This window comes from Lytechinus variegatus, chromosome 7 (assembly GCF_018143015.1).
Source record: "Lytechinus variegatus isolate NC3 chromosome 7, Lvar_3.0, whole genome shotgun sequence".
Lineage (NCBI taxonomy): Eukaryota > Metazoa > Echinodermata > Echinoidea > Temnopleuroida > Toxopneustidae > Lytechinus > Lytechinus variegatus.
In genome coordinates, this window is record NC_054746.1 from 26445026 (window position 1) to 26468845 (window position 23820).

Consider the following 23820-nt stretch of genomic DNA (forward strand, 5'->3'; position numbering starts at 1 on the left):
GCTCTGTGATCATGGTTGTAACCTTAACAAATTTAAAAGTTTTTTGTGAAACTGGCCCCTGTACTACAGGGGAGCGTTTCATCAATATTTTCATCCGACAAGTTGTCAGATCAGGGGCCCGTTGCAGAAAGAGTTGCGTTTAAACGCAAACCAAAAAATCAATCGCAAGTCCCAAATGCGCGCTGCTGATTGGTTAAAAATCAAGTTGCGCATGATTTTTAGAGTTGCGATTGATTGCAACTCTTTCTGCAACGGGCCCCTGACATCTTTCCATGATTTTGATTGGCTGAGAGGCACTGTTCCTATGGTAACTGTCGGATAAAATGGGACTTGTCGGATAAAATGTCTGACAAGTCCTGCCATGAAACACTCCCCAGGTCTAGTGTCTGAATAGAGTCACAGATGGGGTGGATGGAATGGTCAACAAGACTGGAGTTGTTCTGGATATAATTGCATTGTATTCTTACTTATCATACCCTCCTCAAATATGCGTCTTCTCATATTACATTATTGATACTAGAAAACGAATACATTTGGACACATGCATCGAAACATACAATACAACACATACTTGTAAATCACTATACCTACTGGTACTAAAAAATAAATCAGTCAATAGAAAAATATAAAACTAATACATGAGAATACATAAACAATACAAGACATTATGATGTATCTAAACACATACACAGTGCCTAACAGCTAAATTGCAGCGCTGATGTAACAAATTCACAAACTAAACACACATATAAATGAATAAATAAATATTTTGGCACACAGAGAGCTTCCTGAATACATTCAGTCTTAAACATAAATATATATTCTATTTTAAACATAAATATAACAAAAGTGAATACTCCACACATAACCAATGAAGTTAAAATGAAATCAAATCATCATGTTTGAATAAAATACAACCAAATCAGCAACTTTTGGAGCTTTTGGCAATGATTTGACACATCGTTAACTCCTATTCAACAGACTATAACTCCAACTACCTGATACATTTGGGGAATTGGAGTGTCTGCACCGTAGGCTATTCAAGTTGGTTGCATTAGTTTGGAATCATATTCCTAATTCAAAGACTGCAGTTGGATAGGAATGAATATTAACTTTAAATCAGCACTGCTTTAAATAAATTTGCATATATATTACAATGTATAATCCATTCAAATGGAAGTTGTAAAGTGTGATTAACTTTACAAGTACTTGGGGACAAAATGAATATGATATCCCACTAAAAACCCCAACATATTTCACAAATATTGTGTTGTTGATTCTTGTTTTGATGGTTATTTCCTAAACAAGCAAAAATCTACTGAATTATGTTCACAAATGAAACCAGATCAGTGGTTGATAAGTTTTGATATCAATGAAACTACAGGTAGAACATTTGTATAAACAATAAACATGAATACCATAAAAAATGACTGATTTTTTTCTATCACACCATGAAAACTCATTACTAATAGATCTAAGGTGTTCCATAAAATTGCTTACAACATTTCATACATGGCTTACCATAAGCAGTAGTAAATGCACGTATGTCAGTTTCTCATATTTTCAAGCACAAATCATGATTAAATTACAATAGGAATGCTGAAAATGTTCAGCAAAAATCTATTACAAACTTCCTCCAAATTGAAAATTATTCAAACAAAAAATGATAATGCTTCAGGAAATGGAGCCGAAGAAAATATGATTGTTGATATTTGAAGGTTTGTAGTACTTATTAATACCACAAATGTATTGAACAGAATCATATTGCAGGTAGACTATAAATACTGCACTATATGAAAACATTCATGCATATGTATGTCTAAACCTAGACCTGCAAGTAATAGCAAAACTATTAATAGTATGAAATGTACATGTAAAGAATATTGCATTGCAATAATTGCTTCTTCTTGATTTCCAGTTGAAGATTACGGCTGGATATATCATTGCAAATTGAAAGATGAGTAATCTGATACTGGTTAGCTCGGATAAGTGCCAACAGCAAGCAGAAAACATACTGCTTTCACATTAAATACTGCAAACTGAGCCTTGATTTTAACAGTTACCAGTATACAGAAAAAGTTGGGTGGCTGGGGACACTTTTACACTGAATACAAGAATGGGGGTACTTCCAAATAGTGCGAATTCTACTACAAACAACTCACATACATGAACTACAAAATAATCTTTTATCAAGGTAATCTGCAAATAGTATGATCATCTGCTGTCACATCTTCCCAATGATGAAACTATGTATTCTCCTAATTTTGAAAATGTATGTTAAATCAATGGGAATCCAAAAATGTAATTTGTTCATACATATTGTTCAACTCACAGCCACGTAGCCCTGAAAATGTGAAAGAGAAGTGCTCTCCTCTCAACAATTGAACTTTTAATAGGCTACAGGAATTTACAAATAACAAGAAGTATAAAAGAACTTCAATCTCACAAAACATCAGCAAGCACATGCACATTGTCGCACGTTAAATCTTTTGAGAATTTGCATGTACTGGTCAGTGTTAACACATACAATAATCATTAGGTATTTTGTTGCCTTATGTGACTTTTCTTGACAGGGGAAGTGTGAAAGTACCTGAGCATACTAAATCAGATTAAATGGATTAAGATATGACCATTGTTGATAATCCTGAGATTAGACCCATCTCTTAAATAGGATTGCTTTCAACAACAAAACCAAATTGTTTGTTATGACGCAGAATATACTGATAATGATCTGTCTTCTGTCTGCAATTCTACAAAATCAAACAACATATTTATCTAACGATTTAATATCGATGCAAATGATAACTCACATTTTGCAAAACAGCATGCTAAACAGATAAACTACCCCACCATCTTATCTTCTTTATAGGCCGAAGGTGGCCATGTTACTTCAGCAAAATCCTTCAATAAATACCCCCTTCCCTATAAACCAAAGAGCATGTTCAGTTTGTCTAAAAGAGAGTAATATCCTTCAAGACAACCATTTCTTACAGTCCTACACAATTCTTCCAACAAAGGAATCTTTATTCCTGATTCTCTGCTACATCCAATCTTACTAAGGAAACCTTGACATCCCCTCAAGAGAAAGTCCATAAGTTTGATATTCTTTCAATTAAAAATGAAGAAAGAAACCCCACTTTGCATTAATTATATTCTACAACTCAGTTCAAGGATTGGCATTGTGTAAAATGAAACAGACAGCTCTGGAATCTGGAGATTTACTTTCAAGGGGAAAGGAAATGGGAATAGGGTTGGTTTAAAAAATGGGCTGGTACAGAACGAGCAAAATAACAGTCTCTTCAATAAAACTACATTTCTTTTATACTGTAGATATCTTACACCTATGACCCCCCCACAACTAATAAAAATACAAATCTTTACAACAAAAAGGTCCAATGTCCACCTCCATTCTGAAGCCCCTTGAGCCATGACTGCATAGGAAAGAAGAGGGCGTAATCCAGAAATCTATAGCACCTGTTGTGTTACTGGACAATACCTAAAGATTACAGGTAGCACTTGCATTGATTCAAAGAACATGACTGATTACCAACTAGTATGGTATCTACTATCCAAGCCACACCATGGATAGACTTTAAATGGCTTCTCTGCCAGCTTAGCACCACAGAGAAAGCAGCACCTCCATCTATTGAAGATCCCTGTCTCTATTACTTGGGCAAAACTAACCTAGTAAAGTGGGAGTTCAGAAAAAAAATAACATCAACTGCCTGTGCACAGAGGAGCAGACTATGCAACATATAACGGGGTGCCACTGCTTCATGAAGTTGTTTGGAAGTTACGGGATGACTTTATACATGCAACTGGAGACCACTTCTTTGGTGATATCAGATTCTCAATCAATTTTATTCCCCTGCAGCTACAGTTGAAATCTGATCTAAAAAAATCCTCTGTATTAATAAGCAAAATGCAAACTGTTGTTTGTAAAAGTTTGATGAGGTTTATGAACACATCGGTCTGTTTTTTTTTTTTAAATACCAGTGAAAACTTGACTCGTAATCAGCTCAACAGCCATGTGTAGAAATCGTGCATTACTTACAAACAGCTTTTTTGGAAGAGCACCCTGGTCGGCCCACTTCAATCAGAATTCCCATTTGTACTCAAGAAGTTCTTGAAGCAATAGCCACATGCAGTACAAATGCAGATCTATGAATATCTAATGATTGAAGCCACTCATGGAGCCAAACTTCTCTCTCCAGCAGAGATTTCAACAAAAAAATGCCTACTAAAAGCAAGTGCAATATTATTTGATGACTGATAATGCATACATTCATATAATTTTTTTTTTATAATACTCTTCTATTCTTGTACATAAATCAGCTGAATAACTACTGACAATTGCCGTTAATAAGTGTCTACAAATGGCAAGAATTCAGAAATACAACACCATGGCCAAAACACCACGCTGATCTAAAAGGCCCCCCCCAAAAAAAAAAAAATGTTTCTCATCCCCTCTTGCAATTTTCTTTTATAATTTGTTTATATAACTTGATATGCCTTGATGATTTCTCCTCAGGAGATACACTTATTTGTTTTAATCGGCCTAATGGCAAAAGGAAGCAAGTGAAAAATGTGACATTTCCAACCAAAGAGCAAAATTTATCTCTAATTTACACAAATGCCAATGGAATACTACATCTTGCACAATATATCTCTTATCAAGAGATACACATACGGTACACGTAATAGGCTGTTCTCGCACACTCGACACTCTATGTAGAATCTGCAGTTCATGCCCAAAATGGAAAAGATGCTTTAGTAGCAAATGGCTCAACAATTCTCCTTTTTAATCTACGAAGGACATTTAGCTCTACATCCTTGAAGATCTCGCAAACATGCCTGATCCAAAGAAAAAAAAAACAACCCATCAGCACGAACTAAGATTGTGTGATGTCATACATCTGGCCACAGTGAACTTGTAACAACAGTCAATAAAAAGAGTTGTCCAAGCATCACAAATGATGCTCTTTCTTTGTGTCGCAAAAACAAATGCAAATATGACCCCCTAAAAGAGTGCAATAAGAAAATACTAATAATTCAAATACATTTTTTTACTTCCTTATGCCATTGGAAGGCAGTAATACATTTACAACACCCATTTTGGCCTATATATGTATTTCAAATGATACTACTCTGTTGGCATTTCACATTGAGCAAAAAAAAAAAAAAAACTACTTGGAGCCAGCAAGTTCATTCTTTTCATATAGAGACGTAAACCATATACATGTACATTACAAATCATGGCAAAGATAAAGTTACAAGTTACATGGCTTTTCATAACCACTGATGTTATATTTTTAATCCTTAGCTGATCCAGTCCTAGCTGCCACTGGTGAATGGTTGGTTACCATGACAATAAGAAATCAAAGGAAGCCCCTTCCTCTCCTTCGGCTCCTCCGCCACCTTCTGAAGCAGTAGCCTATGGATGGAATCAAAGAAGGAAAATATTTAATTATACACTTATGGAATGGAATGAAAGTGAAATTACAAACATTTTTTTTTTTTTGGGGGGGGGTTCTTTGAATTGATTCAACTAAAGTGAAGTGTGCAAGAAGATATTGTAAAGTTTTCATTTACAATACTAATTGATTAGCAAAAGGATGTTTCAACTTTCTACTGTATAAATAAAAAACAATGATTCAAGTAACAGATAATGCTCTACGGCAAGTTGAAAACAGCACTTTTAACATTTTTGTACCAGCTACATATACATGTACATTGTAGATGGTTGAATAAAATGGCTATTTTCAATTCACTGTAAGGCTGGCATACAGCAAATGTGACTGAAGTACACCTGTATAACTCTTTACCTTTATCAAGTAATTCAAGTAATTAGAAGTACCATAAGGATTTCTTATCAAAGTGACTTAGAATTATTAAAACTTTTCCTTACATTATAAGTTAATCTGTTATAAAGCTTGATAGTGCAATAATCATGTATCATGTAGTAAGTCCACAATTCTCAAAGAATTGTAAGAAAATTATTGTTGTAATTAAATCATTACACTTTTTTGTGCTGTAAAAGGTTTGCCAGGCTAGGCCAGGGTAATTATATCACAGTTCCAAGACCCTCTGAGATATGGTACATGATATGTGCTATAAGACTATTACCAGTACTTACAGTAATACATTATCAAGATCAAGTTTTGAGCAGATATTAAGTTTCCACTCCCCCTCCTTTTTTTAAACCAAGTCTAACCCAGAAAAATAAATATAGAAAAATAAAACAGGCATAACACTGAAAATTTCATCAAAATCATATGTAAAATAGGAAATTTTAAAAATAAGACGTTCTAAAATTTCGCTAATTTTTCATAAAACAGTTATGTGCATACAGGTATCTCAGAGACATTAAAATGAGAGAGTCAATGATGTCCCTCACTATTTCTTTTATTTTTTATTGTTTAAATTGTTCAATATTTCAATTTTTACAGATTTGATAAGGACCAACTTGACTGAACCATAAAATGAACAATGGTAATTCTACATGTTCAGGAAGGAATAAAACTTTGTTTCACAGGGCAATTAATAAATTAGAATATTTCATATAATAAAATACAAAAGAAATGGTTAGTGGGTGATGTCATCAGTCAATTCAGTCCCCTCATTGCCATACCAACCAGGATGTGCACATAACTTTTCTGTTAAATTAGGGGAAGTTAAAAATGTCTGTTATATATTTCACATCCGATTTGATGAAATTTTCAGTGATATTCTCTATTGATTCAAATAAAAAAATCTCTGGGGGTACATGACATGTAATGTTTTTTTCAATCTACTGTGGACATTGCAAATGAGCCTACAAAATATTCCAGGGACTGATCATCTCATGAAGCTAAAATCATTTTTAACATTACTTTTTTACAGATACATGTACAATAAGAGAATCCTAATATTGATTTTATCCATTAGTAAATCCCCAAAGAGTCAATCAATGAATTGAATTCTGAGAAAAAAATCTTATAAAAAAGAATTGACAAGAAAAATAAGGACTTCAATAAAGTAATTTAATAACTTATTTAAAATACCTAGTTCATCCCAACAGAGTACTGAAGCGATGACGTCAGTTGCCATGGTGTCATGATGGACTGGTTCAAAACAAAAGGACCAGCCGAATGAAAGCGTGTGTTTCTCATAGGAGAAAATGGCTGCTACTGGAATTTGATCACTTGCAACATATTATTCAGACGAACCAGTGTCACAAAAAAGTGTACAGACGATTGGCAGCTGCAACTGCTGAGAACCAGCCCGCCATGACACCATGGCAACTGACGTCACACTTCGGTACTCTATAACAATAACAAGTTGATTCAATAAACAGAAAAAAATACTTCTATGTACATTTGTTGTGAAGTTTGCATGCTGGGGCATGATGACTGTTGTCTAAAGTGTTCAAAATACATACCTGATCACTTCCAGCACTTGCTGCTGAAGCAGGAGGTGAAGAGGGTGGTGGTGAAGATGGCACAGGGGTATGTTGCACCGATCCCGAAGGTCCAGAGCTGAGGCCTCTAGTAGTTGCGGTCGATGACAACAGTCCATCACTTTCCGTTGTCTCCAATCCAGACATTGAAAAGTTGATTCCTTCGAGGGACCTTTCCTCCTTTGGATCAGATGCAGGCAGGAGCCCCTCCAAGTCAAAGTTTTTCTCTTTCTTGCCTTCCCTCCTAGGCGAGGCTTTACCCGAGCCACGTCCTCTAGGGGCCTTTGGTGATTTGGCCTTTTCTGTCTTGTCTTTCTTGGGTCCCTTTCCATTCTTGTCCATCATGATCTGGTTCATATCGGCAAGAGGAGATTGACCGATCTTCGGTTGCTGTTGGACTATGGAGACAGGAGACTCTCGCTTCTGGTTCTCCTTCTCCCTGGCCCTCTCCTTCTCCTTGGCACGCTCCTCTTTCTTAGAATCCTTCCTGCTGAGCTTTGTCTTGTCAGGTTTCTCGGCTGGATCCGGTGCCCGTTTACCATCCTTCCCCTTGGACTTTGTAGAGTTAACAATGAGCTGGCTCTCATCGTTGGCATCAAGACCGAGAGAGAATCTGTTCTCTGGATATTCTCCATTCCTTGTTGATTGTGCTGTGATAGATCCAGGGGACATCATGGGTAGGTCCTGTTGACACTGAGGTTGCAAATGAAATAGTAACAGTTAGAAAATTCATGAAAATGTTATATTAACCTCCTAAGAATGGTGAATTCTAAGTTTGTCTCATTGGGATGGTGACGGACACCCAATGAAAAATGTGGAAATCATCCCAATTGGATATGGCTTACAAAAAGCACAACACACATGCACAGGAGTACAGAAACTATATTCACTAAGCTCCATACAGTCGAAGATCCTATTCTTGTGATATCTAAATTGTTTGTTGACATGCCCTAAAAAATGAATACACAAATGAAATAAATATACATGCAGTGACAAATTCTTTGGGATGTTTTACATGTATCTAACAAATAAAAAATAACATTGCAAAGAGAGTTGACTCTAAAAGAGAAAATATTTATTTTTGCAAAGTGTTTTATAATTAATGTAATAAAGGGCTACAAATGATTACTACATGTACATGTATATGTATGTTTCAAAGGACTAATACATGTACTTGAAGACGAGTGCCCAAACCCCTTATATTTGTGGGTGTAACACCCCCCCCCCTCAAGACAGAGAAAAATATACACTTATGAAACTTAACATACAGGCATCAAAACTTTTGATGAAAGTTTACCTATTACCATCTGCAGAAGTTGTATGAAAATAAAGTTATTTTACACATGAATTTTCAGTAGGAAATAACTTTATCCAAGCAAATATTTAACGAATGAGTAACTTTTCAAACAGCTTTTGAAAGGCCTGTACAACTCTATATGTTTTAAAGATTATCAGAAAAGCTGGTACTGTGTACACAGAGAATTGTAGACAATTTCCCTTTTTATGATCAGTTTAATGAATATCATTATCATTGAAAGTCAAATAGCCATGCAATAGTGATATTTGGATGAGTAATTTTGAATGACATCCTACCAGCCTTTCCCATCAGAATAACAATGCAACAGGGAAAAAAAAACAAATGAATCCATTGATCCCGACAAATTATGTACATTGCAGTCGTGTAGTGTGAGAACTGATCAGTTTTTCTGCCCAGATATATTTTTTGGTTACCAAGTGGCAGACTTTAAGAAAAAAATCGCACAAGAAGCAGCCCTGCATCAGAAGTAAAGGCAATTTATAAAATAGAAATTTATTTATCATGTGTAGGCCTTACAAGAACATATTTTTTTCCTTCTAGTTAATTGCAATTTAAGCTTATTAGGAAATCCAACCCTCATTATGAGTTGTTTCGAAGTTGAAAAACAGACAATTAGAGAAGAGATTTCATGAAAGTTTGGACAAACTAAGTATATTTATGTGTATTAAATTTACTGGCTTTGAGGGGTTCAAAAACCCTTTGTTACTACAAGCAAAATATATAATAATGTGCATACATGTAAAAGGCAATTATGTTCAAGTTCTTAAAGTCTTGAAAATTTAGGAGGAGTGATCCACAACATTGCAAGGGTTGAATCATTAAATTAGAAATTTGAGATTTGCTTGGATGTCATTTGTCAAAACAATCAACTTCTTCCTTATCCTACTGACCATTTTTTCAAGCATTTAATACATTGTTTTCCCCCCTGTTCTCCACTTTACAATACATGTATATGTACTGTAACACATCATTATCAAGGTTGGATTGCCCATTTGCCCTTAACTTGTACATGTACATGTAGTTAGTTAATTTGATTACAACTGCTCAAAACAAAAACACTCATTGCCATAAGTCTTGTTAATACTCATCAGAACACTGCAACAAGAATTCCAAAAGTGGAATTACACAGAAAGAACTTACAGCAAACTAAAGAGGCATTTATTTCTTTGTTAGTTGTCAAACAAATGTGAAACAAATATAGGAGCAGAAGTTCTTTTTTCACAAACAGGTACGGTACTTAAAAATTTATTAATACTTGTCAAATTTTCGCAAGGATAGATCACAGCAAAGACCAAATCAATACATTCAACACCAGGCTCAGCACTATTCATATGACATTGACAAGTTCATTTCCTGCACATTTACTGAGCAATTTATTTATCCTTGATTTGTGGATTAGTGTACAAGCCTAATAATCCAGGGAAAACATGCATGTAAAATGCCACTTTGCACATATATTTGACATAATTATCTATAAAAAACAGAAATAACCCACGGGGGGGGGGGGGGGGGGGGGGGGCAGTCAAATGTATTGCTTTACATGTGGCCAAATTATTTCCCAACACCCCCTAAACAGGTTTCTCTGTGTGCAAAATAGCCCCCTAAACAAGTTTTTTGCAGGCTTTATTTACAAGTTTTGGCCCCTAAACAAGTTGTCGCCAGAATACGATCCTGGGGAAAAAGCTTTGGGGGAAAAAAGCATACCCTAAACACATTTGGCTAGTCTAAAAAAAAAAAAAGCTTTGGAAAAAAACATACCCTAAATATGTCAACCCTGCGATTGACCATTGACCAATCTATCAAAATACCCCTTTTTTGAAAATTGCTGTTTTTGATACCCTTAACAAGTGCACGTGGGGCCCGCATCAAAACTGAAAAAAACCTACCCCTTTAAACATGATTTTTGGTCACACATGTGGGTTACACTTCGTAATTCCGAAGCTTCGTAATTCCGAAGGTTCTTTACACGTAAATTGCCTATACCTCGATGTTTGTTAATCCGAAAACGAAAAAGGGTTCGTTAATCCGAGCATTTGTGGCGTTATTCCGACGGTTCGTTATTCCGAAGGACGAGGTTCGATAATCCGAAAACGAAATAAGGTTCGCTATTCCGAAGGTTCATTAATCGGAAAACGAAATAAGGTTCGTTGTTCCGAAGGTTCTTTATTCCGAAGGTTCGTAATTCCGAAACACGTAAATTGCCTATACCTCGATGTTTGTTAATCCGAAAACGAAAAAGGGTTCGTTAATCCGAGCATTTGTGGCGTTATTCCGACGGTTCGTTATTCCGAAGGACGAGGTTCGATAATCCGAAAACGAAATAAAGTTCGTTGTTCCGAAGGTTCGATAATCCGAAAACGAAATAAGGTTCGTTATTCCGAAGGTTCGTTAATCTGAAAACGAAATAAGGTTCGTTGTTCCGAAGGTTCGTTAATCCGAAAACGAAATAAGGTTCGTTTTTCCGAAGGTTCGTTAATCCGAAAACGAAATAAGGTTCGTTTTTCCGAAGGTTCGTTAATCCGAAAACGAAATTAGGTTCGTTAATCCGAAAACAAAATAAGGTTCGTTAATCCGAAAAATAAAAACCGGGAAAACAGAGGCAGAGGCAAGGGGGAGGGGGCGGGGGACACTGTTGCCGTTCAATTGTTGAGGATGGGAAGGCAAGGGTGGCCGAACGAATTTTTGTTTGGGGGTAAAGCCAAAAAATTAAACTCATACGTCAAAGTGGACACTTTGGTGATATTTTAACCTTAAGATTATCATCTGCTTGAAGTCATTGTGTGTTTGATAGTGATTAAGTAGAGAAAAACCTTTTTTGAAGTGATTTCTTATTATGGCAAAACATGTATTTAGGCTTTATTTTTCGGGAGAGAGTATAATGAGCGAGCGGCTTGGTAAAACAAATTCAAAGGTGAAGTTGTAAAACGTTTTTAAGGGTCAATTATTCTTTAAATGGCATTATTGCAAGGTGTTGCGATCGTGAATCACAAGCTAAAACTTTGAAGTATTTCACTAAAAAATGAAAATAAGTTTTTAAAAATCCGAGCAGATTTCTGCTGTCATTAGAAATATGTGAGTCTAACTAAAAAAATAACACGAGCGCAAAACGCGAGCTTAAACATACTGACCAGAAAAGGAACCTGTTAAAGAAAGCATTTAGTGACCTCTTTAGGATGCATATTTCACCAATCAAATGAGAGTGCGAAGCGCAAGCTGAAAATTTGCAATATTCCAGCCTTCATGAAAACTTAACTTGTATACTTTAAAAAGAGTATTTTATTTCGAAAAAAACACGAAAAACGGCATATTTATTTTTGAAAAAGGAACTTTCCCATTTTGGAAAATATTCATTTCCCTGTTTTTTATTTCATTTTTGGGGTGCAAGTGCCCCCTGCCTCCCTCCCTCCCGGCGGATCCAACTTTCTTCAAATAGGGGGGGGGGGGAATATTTTTCAGCCATATTTTCCTCAATCGGCAGCTTAAAGTTGATTTTTGTTTGTTTCTTTGAAAGGGTAGTCCTAACAGTCAATAATTAGCTTTATACTTATAAAATAAAGTAAATATGTAATAACGTGATAAACCCTTTTCAAATAATGCGAGCGCGAGCTATATATTTTTTTAATATGATGGGCAATTATGTTTGTGATCTTCAAAACGAGATACCTATGTAAATAAATTTAGATAATAACTGCGAACAAGAAGCGCAAACAGAAATTTTAATTATATAAGCTCTGACCTGATCTAAAGGAGACATTTTAAGAAGTTTTTGCAGTTAGCCATGAAGACGATGCGTGTTTCAACCAGTGGCGGCGGGACATATTTTCCTGGGGGGGGGGGGCAAAGCCAAAAAAGGGGCCAATAGGGGCAATTTGGTGCAAACATATATTTTCACCATGAGATTATCATCTGTGTAAAGAGGTTGTGTGTTTTGTAGTAATTGAATTGAGCAAAAATTTTTAAGTGATCACTGATTGATAAATTATATATTTACGTTTCATTTCTGCGAGCGTAGCGAGCAAGCGGTTTGGGGGGAAAGAAATCAAATCTGAAGATGTAAAATTCGTCTTTTTGGTCAATTACTGTTAAAAGGGCATCCTTGTGAGATGTTGCGAGCGAATCACGTGCTCAAATTTTTGGAAATTTAATGTAGGCCTAGAATGATAATGATGATAATAATGATACAGATATTATTTACCCATGGGAAGCCACTCAGTTCTGAAAACTGTTCTCCCAGCTATTATTATATTTTTTACAAGAATGCTTAGAATGTCCAGCTTTCAGGTTGGAAAATCAGAAAAGTTTGGACCACGTTTCTCGCTCGCATCAGGTATTGTTTATTGAGGAACTCATTCTATCCCTGGTTACAAAAAAGTATAAAATGTCCAGTGTTCAGGTGGAATATCACAAATTTTAAGCTTGGGTTCGCGCTCTCATTATTTAGTTCGTGAGATATATATTCTATTCATGAGTCACTAAATGCAGTCCTTAAAAGATTACTTAGAAGCCTGTTGCATAAAACTTTTTACCTGAGAAAACTGAAAACTAAGGTTAGTTTGATTTCCGCCATTGACTTTAGCACAGGGCAAAAACTCCGGTAAAAACAACCTGAGTTTTCTCAGGTAAAAAGTTTTATGCAACAGGCCCAGGTCAGTATATAAACAAATTACAGCTCTCCCTCAAGTTAATTCTTAAGAAAGATACACATCTTTCTCACGATTACAAAAATGCTCAGAATATTTAAGTTCACGTCTTGTTACATGAAATGTCTACTAGTTTGAGCTTGCGATTCGCGCTTTCAGCATCTCACAAGGATCATTATAAGTATTATTTTTATTACCAGCAGAAGCTGTTATTAAAAATGACATCCCCTCCAATACAAATCCTATTATCTAGAGGTTACACGCACGCGACCAACACACTTGATCCCCTGCATCTTTAAACCATTTGCTTAGGCAGCAATTGCTCAGATAAAATCGAAATTAGCCTATATATGCTTGATCAGGGAGCCTATTCTTAATGAAATACATACTTTTAGCCACAACACAGGCATGTATCATTGATCGTTATTACTATCATTGCATAATATCGTGTAATCTTGTAATGACAACACTGTTTTTTGTTACCAAAATGAATAATTTTCATTTTCGGAAATACGAACCTTATTTAATTTTCGGATTAACGAACCTTATTTCGTTTTCGGATTGACGAACCTTCGGAATTACGAACCTTATTTCGTTTATCGGATTAACGAACCTTATTTCGTTTTCGGATTAACAAACCTTATTTCGTTTTCGAATTGACGAACCTTCGGAATTACGAACCTCATTTTGTTTTCAGATTAACGAACCTTCGGAATTACGAACCTTATTTCGTTTTCGGATTAACGAACCTTCGGAATTACGAACCTTATTTCGTTTTCGGATTGACGAACCTTCGGAATTACGAACCTTATTTCGTTTTCGGATTGACGAACCTTCGGAATTATGAAGCTTCGGAATTACGAATGTATGAGCACATGTGTACAGCAAAATATATCTGACTCCCCCCCTTGGGAAAAAACTCATGGTTTTTGCAAAGAGTTTCTCAACAAGTTCTTTAAAAAGCAGATTCCTTGGTCTAAATTGCTTTCTCCCATTTCAAGTACATGTACTATGAACATACAGTACATGTGTGACGGGGATTAGCTGGATAACAAAATCTTTTATAAACATGTAGCTTATCCACAATTACATGTACATGTAGAAGTACATTCACTTCACAAACATGATTGATTTAGATTTTATCTGAAGCATAATAGATGAGGTTTATGTTACCGGTATTAATGCTTTTTGTTATATTTTGGAAATAATTAATGTAAATTTACTCCAGAAATATGTATCATGTTGACAATGTAATTCCTTGTTCTTTCTGATTCTGATGGTAATTCAATTATGATATGTTCACTTTCAGTATAATGAGGGAGCTGATAGCATATCCAAATAAAAAAAACTCTTATAAACAAAGATAACTCTCATAAAAATCATAAAGTAATATGTATCTAAAAATATATTTTTTTTTGGTTTAAGTTTTGTCAAACCTTCATCAATACTTGTAGAGTACATGTTTCTCTAATTAATTTAAATAATATTATTAAATATTTGCAGTATACTGAAATACATTATTCTGAACATGGAAATATTACCTTTTGATATTAAGGCTCTACAGTGTTTGTGTTTCCTACTTGAACATGTCTACAGTGCATGCAGGTGTACTGCATATTTGAAAAAGGGTTGTGGTACGTGATTTACAAAGTACATATTCAAATTGCATGCATTCAACAATTTTACGATGAGAATGTGTAAAGTACTGGATCAACTAAAAAAAAGAACAAAAACAAAAACACATACACTGAAGATGCAAAATTAAAACCAGCACAGTCTAATGTTGACAATGTCAATACCATGCAGATGGTGAAAATGTACAGACATGCATGTTGATAAAATCATAAAGTTATCACTAATGTGAAGTTCTACATACCTCTTCTACACTACATATTTACAATTTCTGTAATAAATGTTCACTACATGTACATGGTGTTCAGTGTACAAGAAAGGGCTGGTGCTGGAAATGTACATGGGAGGGTGTGAAAAACACTGCACACTTTTTGGATGCAACCCCCCCCCCCCCATCTGAATATAAAATCTGAATTCATGATTATTTTGTTCAACATTCTGCCTACTTCATAAAGTTTCTCTGAACTAATTTTTTTTTTGTAATGTTTAATCAAACCACTATTTTATCACTGCCAGTATAAAGTATTTGAAAAGACAGGACGGTCAAGTTTTTAGATGGAAATGCATATAGCCATAACCAAATAGTTTCAAATAACTTATTGAAAAATTAAAAATTTCCCCTTTCATCACTTTATCTATAGAAAATATGAATCTGTGAGCAAAGAACTAAATCTACACTGTAGACACTGTAGGAAGTCCATCATTGTTCCAAATTTATTCTTAAATAAATACATCTGTAGAGCTTTACATCCCCTCCCCACACAAACACACTCACCCGCACACACACAAAGCTAATGTACATGTACTGTACATGGACATACAGATTTTCTTTATTAAGCTGACTGTAAACAAAAAAAAAAACAAAAAAAAAAAAACAAAGAAAAAAAAAATTCAATGGTACATGTAGATAAACAATAAATTTGTAATTGAGGTCTATTAAAGAGCAAAAGAAAAGGGGTGCTGAGACGTGACAATCATAAGCTAGTTTGGCTCAGGCTCCCTTCTGCATCTTCTCGTCTAGTTCCTTATTGTTTCAACTTTCAACCCTGGTTTCAAGGAAGAAATAAGGCTATATGTACAGTAAATGAAAGGATAAGCAATGCAGTGTATGAAAGGAAGAATGGTTAGTAATCTAATCCTGATTTATCCAAGACCCTGTTCACACTAACAACTCATGAATTTATACAATTAAGTCATTTGAAGTTAATTTAGAGTTCTGCAGTTGTTGAAATTTGCAAGTACAATACCACTTGCTGTACATGTACATGTAGGCTGAGATTAACTCAAGGCCGTGAATGTGATTACTTTGGGTAGATGAGTGCCCATCTCAACTGCTCTCATTTTTTTAACAACCAGGAAAAATCTGTGGAAACTTGGAACTTGGAAAAGGTTCAAAACTGTTAATGTAAACTTGAGCATCTACATGTACATGTACATCTTCCTTCACACAGGGAGCTTGAGAGCCTGCTTCATACCAATGTTGGTTTATAGCAGGTTCTCTAAACTCCCTGTTTTAAGTGTGAACAGGGTAGAGGTGCATGCAAAGAAGGATAATAGGTGGACAACAAGCACTAAAGCGTCAGTCAATCACTCCAGACAGGCAACAAACCTTAGTCTCCCATAAGAAGGGCCCTGAAAACTCATCCTTCCATGTAATTGTCTGAGAGAGAAAAATTAAGGAAGAAAATGAACCTGCAGCTACAGGGTACATAAAAAAAGTATTTCAAAATCTACATCATACAATATAGAAGTAAGAAAATAACAAAACATACATTATTATGCATATATATCTCAATTTTTTTTAGTACTATCTTTTAAAGGATAAGTCCACCCCAACAAAAACTTGATTTCAATAAAAAGAGAAAAATTCAACAAGCATAACACTGAAAATTTCATCAAAATCGGATGTAAAATAAGAAAGTTATGGCATTTTAAAGTTTCGCTTCAGTGTACAAAACAGTTTAATACGCACATCTCGGTCGGTATGCAAATGAGGAACTGATGACATCACTCACTATTTCTTTTGTATTTTATGATATGAAATATTTTTATTTTCTCGTCATTGTCATTTGAAATGAAGTTTCATTCCTCCCTGAACATGTGGAATTCCGTTATTTTAACATTTTGTGCTTCAGGCAAGGAGGTCCTAATTGTCAAATTCGTAAAAATTGAAATATTGTATAATTCAAACAATAAAAAACAAAAGAAATAGTGAGTGACATCACCGAATCTCTCATTTGGATGTAACTGGCTCGTTCATATAATTATTTTGTTGAAAATAAGCGAAACTTCGAAATGTCATAATTTTTAATGAGATTTTCAGCATTGTGCTTGTATGATTTTTCTTTATTGATTAAAATCAACATTTTTCTGAGGTGGACTTGACCTTTAAGGACAAGTCCAACCCAACAAAAGTTGGTTTGAACTTTATCAAACAAGCAGAACACTGAAAATTTCATCAAAATAAGATACCTGTAGATGTAAATGTAATTGAAGAAAGCTATGAAGATTAAAGTTTTTTTTTAAATAAAATAATTACGCATAACATAGGTATTGGGTAACATACTATAATGAAAGAATTGATGTCATACATGTGATGAATATTTCAATTTTAGCAGATTTGACAATAAAGAAACACCTTTAATAAATGATTCGCAATAAGTTGAACAATTTCCACTACACATATACATGTATTCAAGGAGGAATTAAAACTTGTTTCCAATAGAAAGGTAAAATTGAAAAATATTTCATATGAAAATAAAAGGTAGCCATTGGTTCCCTTATTTGCATACTGACTAGGGTGTGTATTTCACTGTTTTTAGGAACACTGAAAATGAAACTTTAATTAAAGTGTTGTAAATACAACTTCTTTAACTTACATGATTTTGATGAAATACTTTTTAGTTATTTGCTTACATATTAATGGTCTCATCCCATTTAAACCATTTTTGTTCAAAGTTAATGTTCAATGAAAACTACATGTAAGCTTTCTAATCAGTGGTGTACTGTGTATGTAATGTGCAAAACAATTCAAGGGGGATATATATGGCGTATCGCGTAAAATTTACCAAAAGTTGCAAGCGAGCAAATTGAGTGACCAATTTTGACATTTTTATTACCAAAATCAAATTTTGTGATATATGTTGACATATTCAGAAACTTATATCATATTTCACCCTCCCCTGTCCTTTTCTCTTTTTTTCTTGCTTGGTCTTGAAAAATTTGTCCCCACCCATCTATACTCCAGTGTTTCCAATAATGAAGAAAGTAAGGAGTAGGCCTACCGGTATATAGTAATGGGTGAATGGGTACCCGGCAAGATTAATTCCTTAAATGCATGAGTGCTGAAAGGCAGCTCAAGCTAAAGCCGGGGTAATAATAATAACAACGCGCCTCGGAATAGAATATATCTAGACAGATGGCGCTATATAAATGCCTATTATTATTGTTATTACATGTATATGTAAGTAGTCAGTGCATGCCAGGAAAAAAAGGATTTGAGAATTATCATAAACGCTAGGTGGAACTCAAACTGCCTCGATCACAAGAATCTCTGTTTAATTACAAGAACTTTTTTTCAGGCAAGTTAATACCCGTTAATTATTCCCACATTCACACTGCCCTGAAATATACCCTTCGGGATAAATTCCTGAAGTTACAAGCATGCGCAGTATACCGTCTGATAAACAAGCTACATGTACATGTAGCAAGGCATGAGATTCAAAGTCGCTAACTCAACAGCCACCCACGGCACCCAAGCCCTACTACACGCTGTGCTGAAGTTCCCATAATTTGCTTTCTCATTGCCAAAATACCTGCGACCTCAGCAAAATCCCCGCGAAAGTTTTCTGAATTTTCTTTCGGGGAGATTACACATAATTTGCTTTCACATTTGCAAAATACCTAGAACAAACTTTTGAGGCGGTCTGAACCCACCTAATGACACAAAGCTACATGTAGGTCCTCTTTTAACTTGTAATATGCATTCATGCTTTTAAAATGAAGAGTACATGTAGTTAACAAAATTAATCTGGTTGGCAGTATCTAAATCACATTTCTGGAAAGTTCATTTTTGGCCCTTCTATAGGCTCCTACACTTTACAATGTACATGTATGTAATCCAAGGAAAATGGAGAAATGATAAAGACTTATATTTGAGGTTATCCTTCCAGTTCAAAAATTTTACAAATCAAAGACATGTTCAGTTAGCTGAGTGCTAGGCTGACTGCAATAACAGAAAACAGAGTTTTGAATTTTCCTTTTCCTTCACACTCTGCTTTGCTGACGATCAACCATGCATTCGGTATTCTGTAAAGTGCATGATGAGATGCTACATGTATATGAAGAGCAGGAATAAATTTTTTATTGAATTGGATTTGCATGGCTTGCATGCATTACTTCTTTTTATTCCTTATTCATTTTTCCTGATTCATAATCAAAGGGCAGACAATAAACTTTATTAGTATTTTCTCTTTGAAATTCATGTAAGTCCTGCATTGTTGGTACCTAGGACTTTATTTGAATAATTTTTACTCAATCACACTATTTTATGCATAGAGTAAGCCTGTACGTTTGTTTGCTTTTTTTAATAAAAAAAGGAGCACCTAAGCTTTACACTTTACAGACATGTACATGTATCTGTGTAAATTGTGTTTTGTTTTCTAGGATGTACTGTAGTGGATTTTGAAGTTTGTGTTAAAAATGTACATAGGAGATATACAGTGTAGAACTTAAGTAGCAGCACCAAATATCTATGTAACAGAAGTTGTCAATCTATTAGCTGTTGTGTATAATGTAGCCTGTAGGTCTATACATTGGTACAGAAAGGAAGAAGGGGGGGGGGGGTGGGACTTTGACAGAAAAAAAAAAGAAGAAGAGGCTTCAAAAGGAGGAAAATGATGGCAAATTGAAGAAAGTTGCTTAACTTTAAAAAAGAAAGATTAGAATGAAGACTATTAAGAAGTCACAAACAGGAAGATGGGAAAAGGCCTGAAGGCGAAAAAAGTGAAAAAGCTGGAAAAATTTCAGTAAATGATCATCATTGGTTATGCCTTAATACGGAAAGCTGTAATTTCCAGTCACACATCTGTTGTTTAGTTTAAATTTATTACTATACACCTGCAGAAGAAAATAATGATCCCACCAAACACCTACAAATGCATGATAAGCCAGTGCCAGGGTAAGATGTAATTTGACCAAAATGAAAATAAAATGAATGAAAATATTTTGGCGCTAGTGCAGTTTTTCACCTGCCAACTTCAAGCAACCTTCCCCGCTTAACTGCAGAATACCCCGCACATTTCACTGCTACAATATTGGCGGGCCAAAGATCTATGATGTGAAGATTGGTAGAGTGCTGGCGAGCCTATACGCATGCGCACTTGGATTGGCATCTAGTTAAAAGTTGATTGGCTTTCAATCTCACAGCGTTGGCATTGTTGGCTCGTTGGGATCATGTTCAGTCTCACATTGTTGACGTCGTTGGAGCATGTTCAGTCTCACAATCACATCGTTGGCTCGTTGGGAGCATGTTCAATTAAAAATTGTTGATCATGTAATGTCTCGTTCTAAACACTAAAAGAGATTCTCGTTATGCCTCGTTCCAATCTTAAAAGTGGATTGGCATTCAATCTCACAGCGTTGTCTTGTTGGGAGCATATTCAATTTCAAATCATTGATTATGTAATGTCTTGTTCTGAACAATAGAAAAGAATCTTGTAATTATGTAATGTCTCATTTTTAACAATAAAAAAAGGGATTGGTATCATATATGTTCAACAATGAATGTCTCGTTCTAATACATCAAGTGGCTTGGTATTCATATATCACAACGTTGGCATCGTTGGGAACATGTTGAATTTAATATCATGTTCAATTGAAGACCAATATTGTTCCTACATCTGATCACATCGTAGGTCATTGGTCACATCAATCATTCATGATTTCGACATGCGGGGTATTCTGCACTTATTAAAATTTCCCTACTGGAAATTGTTTGCAAATGACATGGCAAATCTTTCGGTCACATTTTGAGGTCGATAAACAATATGCCCACCGCTTTTCCGAATTTCGCGATCGGGGGCTTTGACTGTTATTCTGGTGCTGAGGGCTAAAAGTTGGATTATGTATAGTAGTGGATTGTATTACCAAACACTTTTCATGAATTCGATTATATCAAATATATGTCATTTATTCTCATAAAATTCACCAAACTTTCACCATAAATTATAAATACACAAATACCGGTACCGGTACCTACAAAATATGAATAGACTTTTCTAAAAATGTTGCTGAAATTGTATTTCATTTATACAATACCAGCTTCCAATCTCACCCCTCTTTGCATGTGAAATATTTTGGTCACTTGAAAAAGGTATCGTATTTCTGGACATGTATTGTATTTTCTATGACTAGAACTAACTTTGTGAATGTTAGGTCTATAAAATTTGAGAAAACAATATATCAGTAGAGGCGCACGGCCAATATTGTAGACTGTCTCCAATGTGGGAGATTATCTCCAATATCAGAGACTTTTGTAAATAATTTGGGTATCCAATTTCAGAGAGTCTCCAGTTTTGGAGCCTAATTTCCTTTGTTTACATAATTTGCGGCAAAAGGATTACCTTGGCGGCAAATAAATATGTGAAAAGCAGATTCCTCATGAAAATTTACACCTTTTCACCGTCTACTTTAAAAATTCACCGTCTACTTTGATAAGGATTTTTGTTGTCATCCACACACAAAGCAAATGGGCATCTGATCTCAGCGAGACAAAATTTTGGGTGGAAAAAATTATGCTTTTATTGTTGGTGTTGTTTCTTTTGTCCTTTTGCAAAGCAAGTCTCCAATGTGGGAGATTGTCTCCCATTGGAGAGTCTCCCATATTGGCCGTGTGCCTCTACTTAGCCTGGGGCGTTTTGGGAGTGAAAGTTATATACTGTACGTATGGAGTCACTCCCCACTAACGCCTGGGTTTCCTCCCTATACTTCCCCACATACGGGTACAAAACCAGAAACTTTCGCCCCCGAGAATTCTACTTTCCCTCTAAAAGATCTAGCCCTAAAACATGTACATGGGGTCCAACTTCATTTCCAACATTTCAGCGATATTGATTTCATTTTTAAAGAAGAATTCATTAAAAAAACGAGAGATTTGTTTTGAAAAGATGGAAAGAGCTTACTTCCGTGTTTACGTCGCCATCTTGATTTCTTTGTCTTCTGCTTGGCGACAGCACGCAAATCCAGCGATTTGCGTGCTGTCGCCAAGCGGAAGACAAAGAAATCAAGATGGCGACGTAAACACGGAAGTAAGCTCTTTCCATCTTTTCAAAACAAATCTCTCGTTTTTTTAATGAATTCTTCTTTAAAAATGAAATCAATATCGCTGAAATGTTGGAAATGAAGTTGGACCCCATGTACATGTTTTAGGGCTAGATCTTTTAGATGGAAAGTAGAATTCTCGGGGGCAAAAGTTTCTGGTTTTGTACCCGTATGTGGGGAAGTATAGGGAGGAAACCCAGGCGTTAGTGGGGAGTGACTCCATACGTACAGTATATAACTTTCACTCCCCAAAACGCCCCAGGCTACCTCTACTGTAGGCCTACATGATAAAAACAGTAACTAAAAAGTTATTTTGAACACATTTTATTATTTTGAGAATATAAAGACTTTAAAAAGGTATTTTGACAATTTTTCATCATCTTTCTATTCAAGTTCCTTTTTGGAAGGATGTTGGAAAGTTTAGAGCGTACGATTATGAAATTATTTTCTGTCACTCTCTCTACCGTACCGCCGCAGCGTTGCGATGATCATTCGGAACCCGGAAGTGCGCGGGCCGGGGAGTTTCGGGTCGCAAGCGTTTCCCGTTCCGTCATATCACCTGGCCTAAATAAAAAAAATCCCAGGGCAATATTAAAAATCAAACTTACATTTCCTTTGCTTTGCGACCCATCCTCATGCTCAGTATATTGGACAGTCTTCGTTCCTCCTTGGATATTCAGCCGCGGAAAACTTTCCGGCGGGGCATCTTTATTGCTTAGGAGTTGGCCCTGAAGACGAATTTCATACCTAATTTTTAAATCGGGGTCAATAAACCACTCGTCGAGGAGTGAGTCCTTTTCAGCTTGCGTCAATCTCTCCCAATTCCTCCTGTTTTTCTCCATGCATTTCCTCTTTTCTTCTATAATTTTGTAAGCTATTGGATTCATCGATGCAAAATAATCGTCACAAATCTCTTCCATAGTTTGATTAGTCATTTTGGATCTAAATTATTGAATTTTTTTCGTGCAGAAAAGAAGCGGAGTTCTTGTTATAAGTTGAAGCTGAGCTGAGCTGAATGAAGCTGGAAAATCACGTCTTCGTAGTCTACGGTACGGTATCTCAAAAAAAAAAATCTTGACAGGGGGTGCAAAAATTGCAGGCCACTAGGCCTACATGTATACTAATTTACAATCACAGCCAAAAATGCAAACTACAACAGGGACGGCGGAAGTGACCCCCCCCCAAAAAAAAAACAATCCCCGAAGGAAAAAAGTGCTATTTTTCAAAACCGAAAATGCCCTTTTTCCAAATGAAACTCCCTTTTGAAGTAAAACACAATTTTATAGGCTGGAATATCACCGTTTATTTCGGCTCATGCTTCGCGCCAGCATTATCCGATTGGTGAGATATGTATCCTATTCATGAGTCACTAAATGCAGTCCTTCACAGGTTTCTTTTCTAGCCAGGAAGAGCGGGGCGAGTCCTCCCCTTTTTTTCACGCTCTTCTAGAATCTAGAAAATCGTGAAAAATG

General features: G+C 35.6%; 1 protein-coding gene across 2 annotated transcripts; it reads right to left on the reverse strand.

Moving 5' to 3' along the window:
• Positions 1-301: 301 nt before the first annotated feature.
• Positions 302-23370, reverse strand: LOC121418871 (uncharacterized protein C1orf198 homolog). 2 transcript variants are annotated; one of them, XM_041613056.1, is made up of 4 exons: positions 22957-23370; positions 16638-16688; positions 7421-8131; positions 302-5434 (listed from the first exon to the last, which is right to left on the reverse strand). In XM_041613056.1, the coding sequence occupies exons 1-4, from the start codon at positions 23281-23283 to the stop codon at positions 5360-5362; spliced, it is 1164 nt and encodes a 387-aa protein (XP_041468990.1). In that variant the 5' UTR covers positions 23284-23370; the 3' UTR covers positions 302-5359. The 2 variants fall into 2 exon arrangements, with proteins under 2 accessions (XP_041468990.1, XP_041468991.1); XM_041613057.1 differs by lacking the exon at positions 16638-16688 and having other exon boundaries at positions 22957-23368.
• Between the last annotated feature and the right edge of the window lie 450 nt (positions 23371-23820).

Coding starts and splice junctions, on each gene's coding strand:
- LOC121418871 (XM_041613056.1), bottom strand. CDS start 23,283: ATGACTAATCAAACTATGGAAGAGATTTGTGACGATTATTTTGCATCG. Junction 16,689..22,956: donor GGTCGCAAAGCAAAGGAAAT/GTAAGTTTGATT, acceptor TTTCTCTCTCAG/ACAATTACATGGAAGGATGA. Junction 5,435..7,420: donor CAAGTGCTGGAAGTGATCAG/GTATGTATTTTG, acceptor TTCCATCCATAG/GCTACTGCTTCAGAAGGTGG.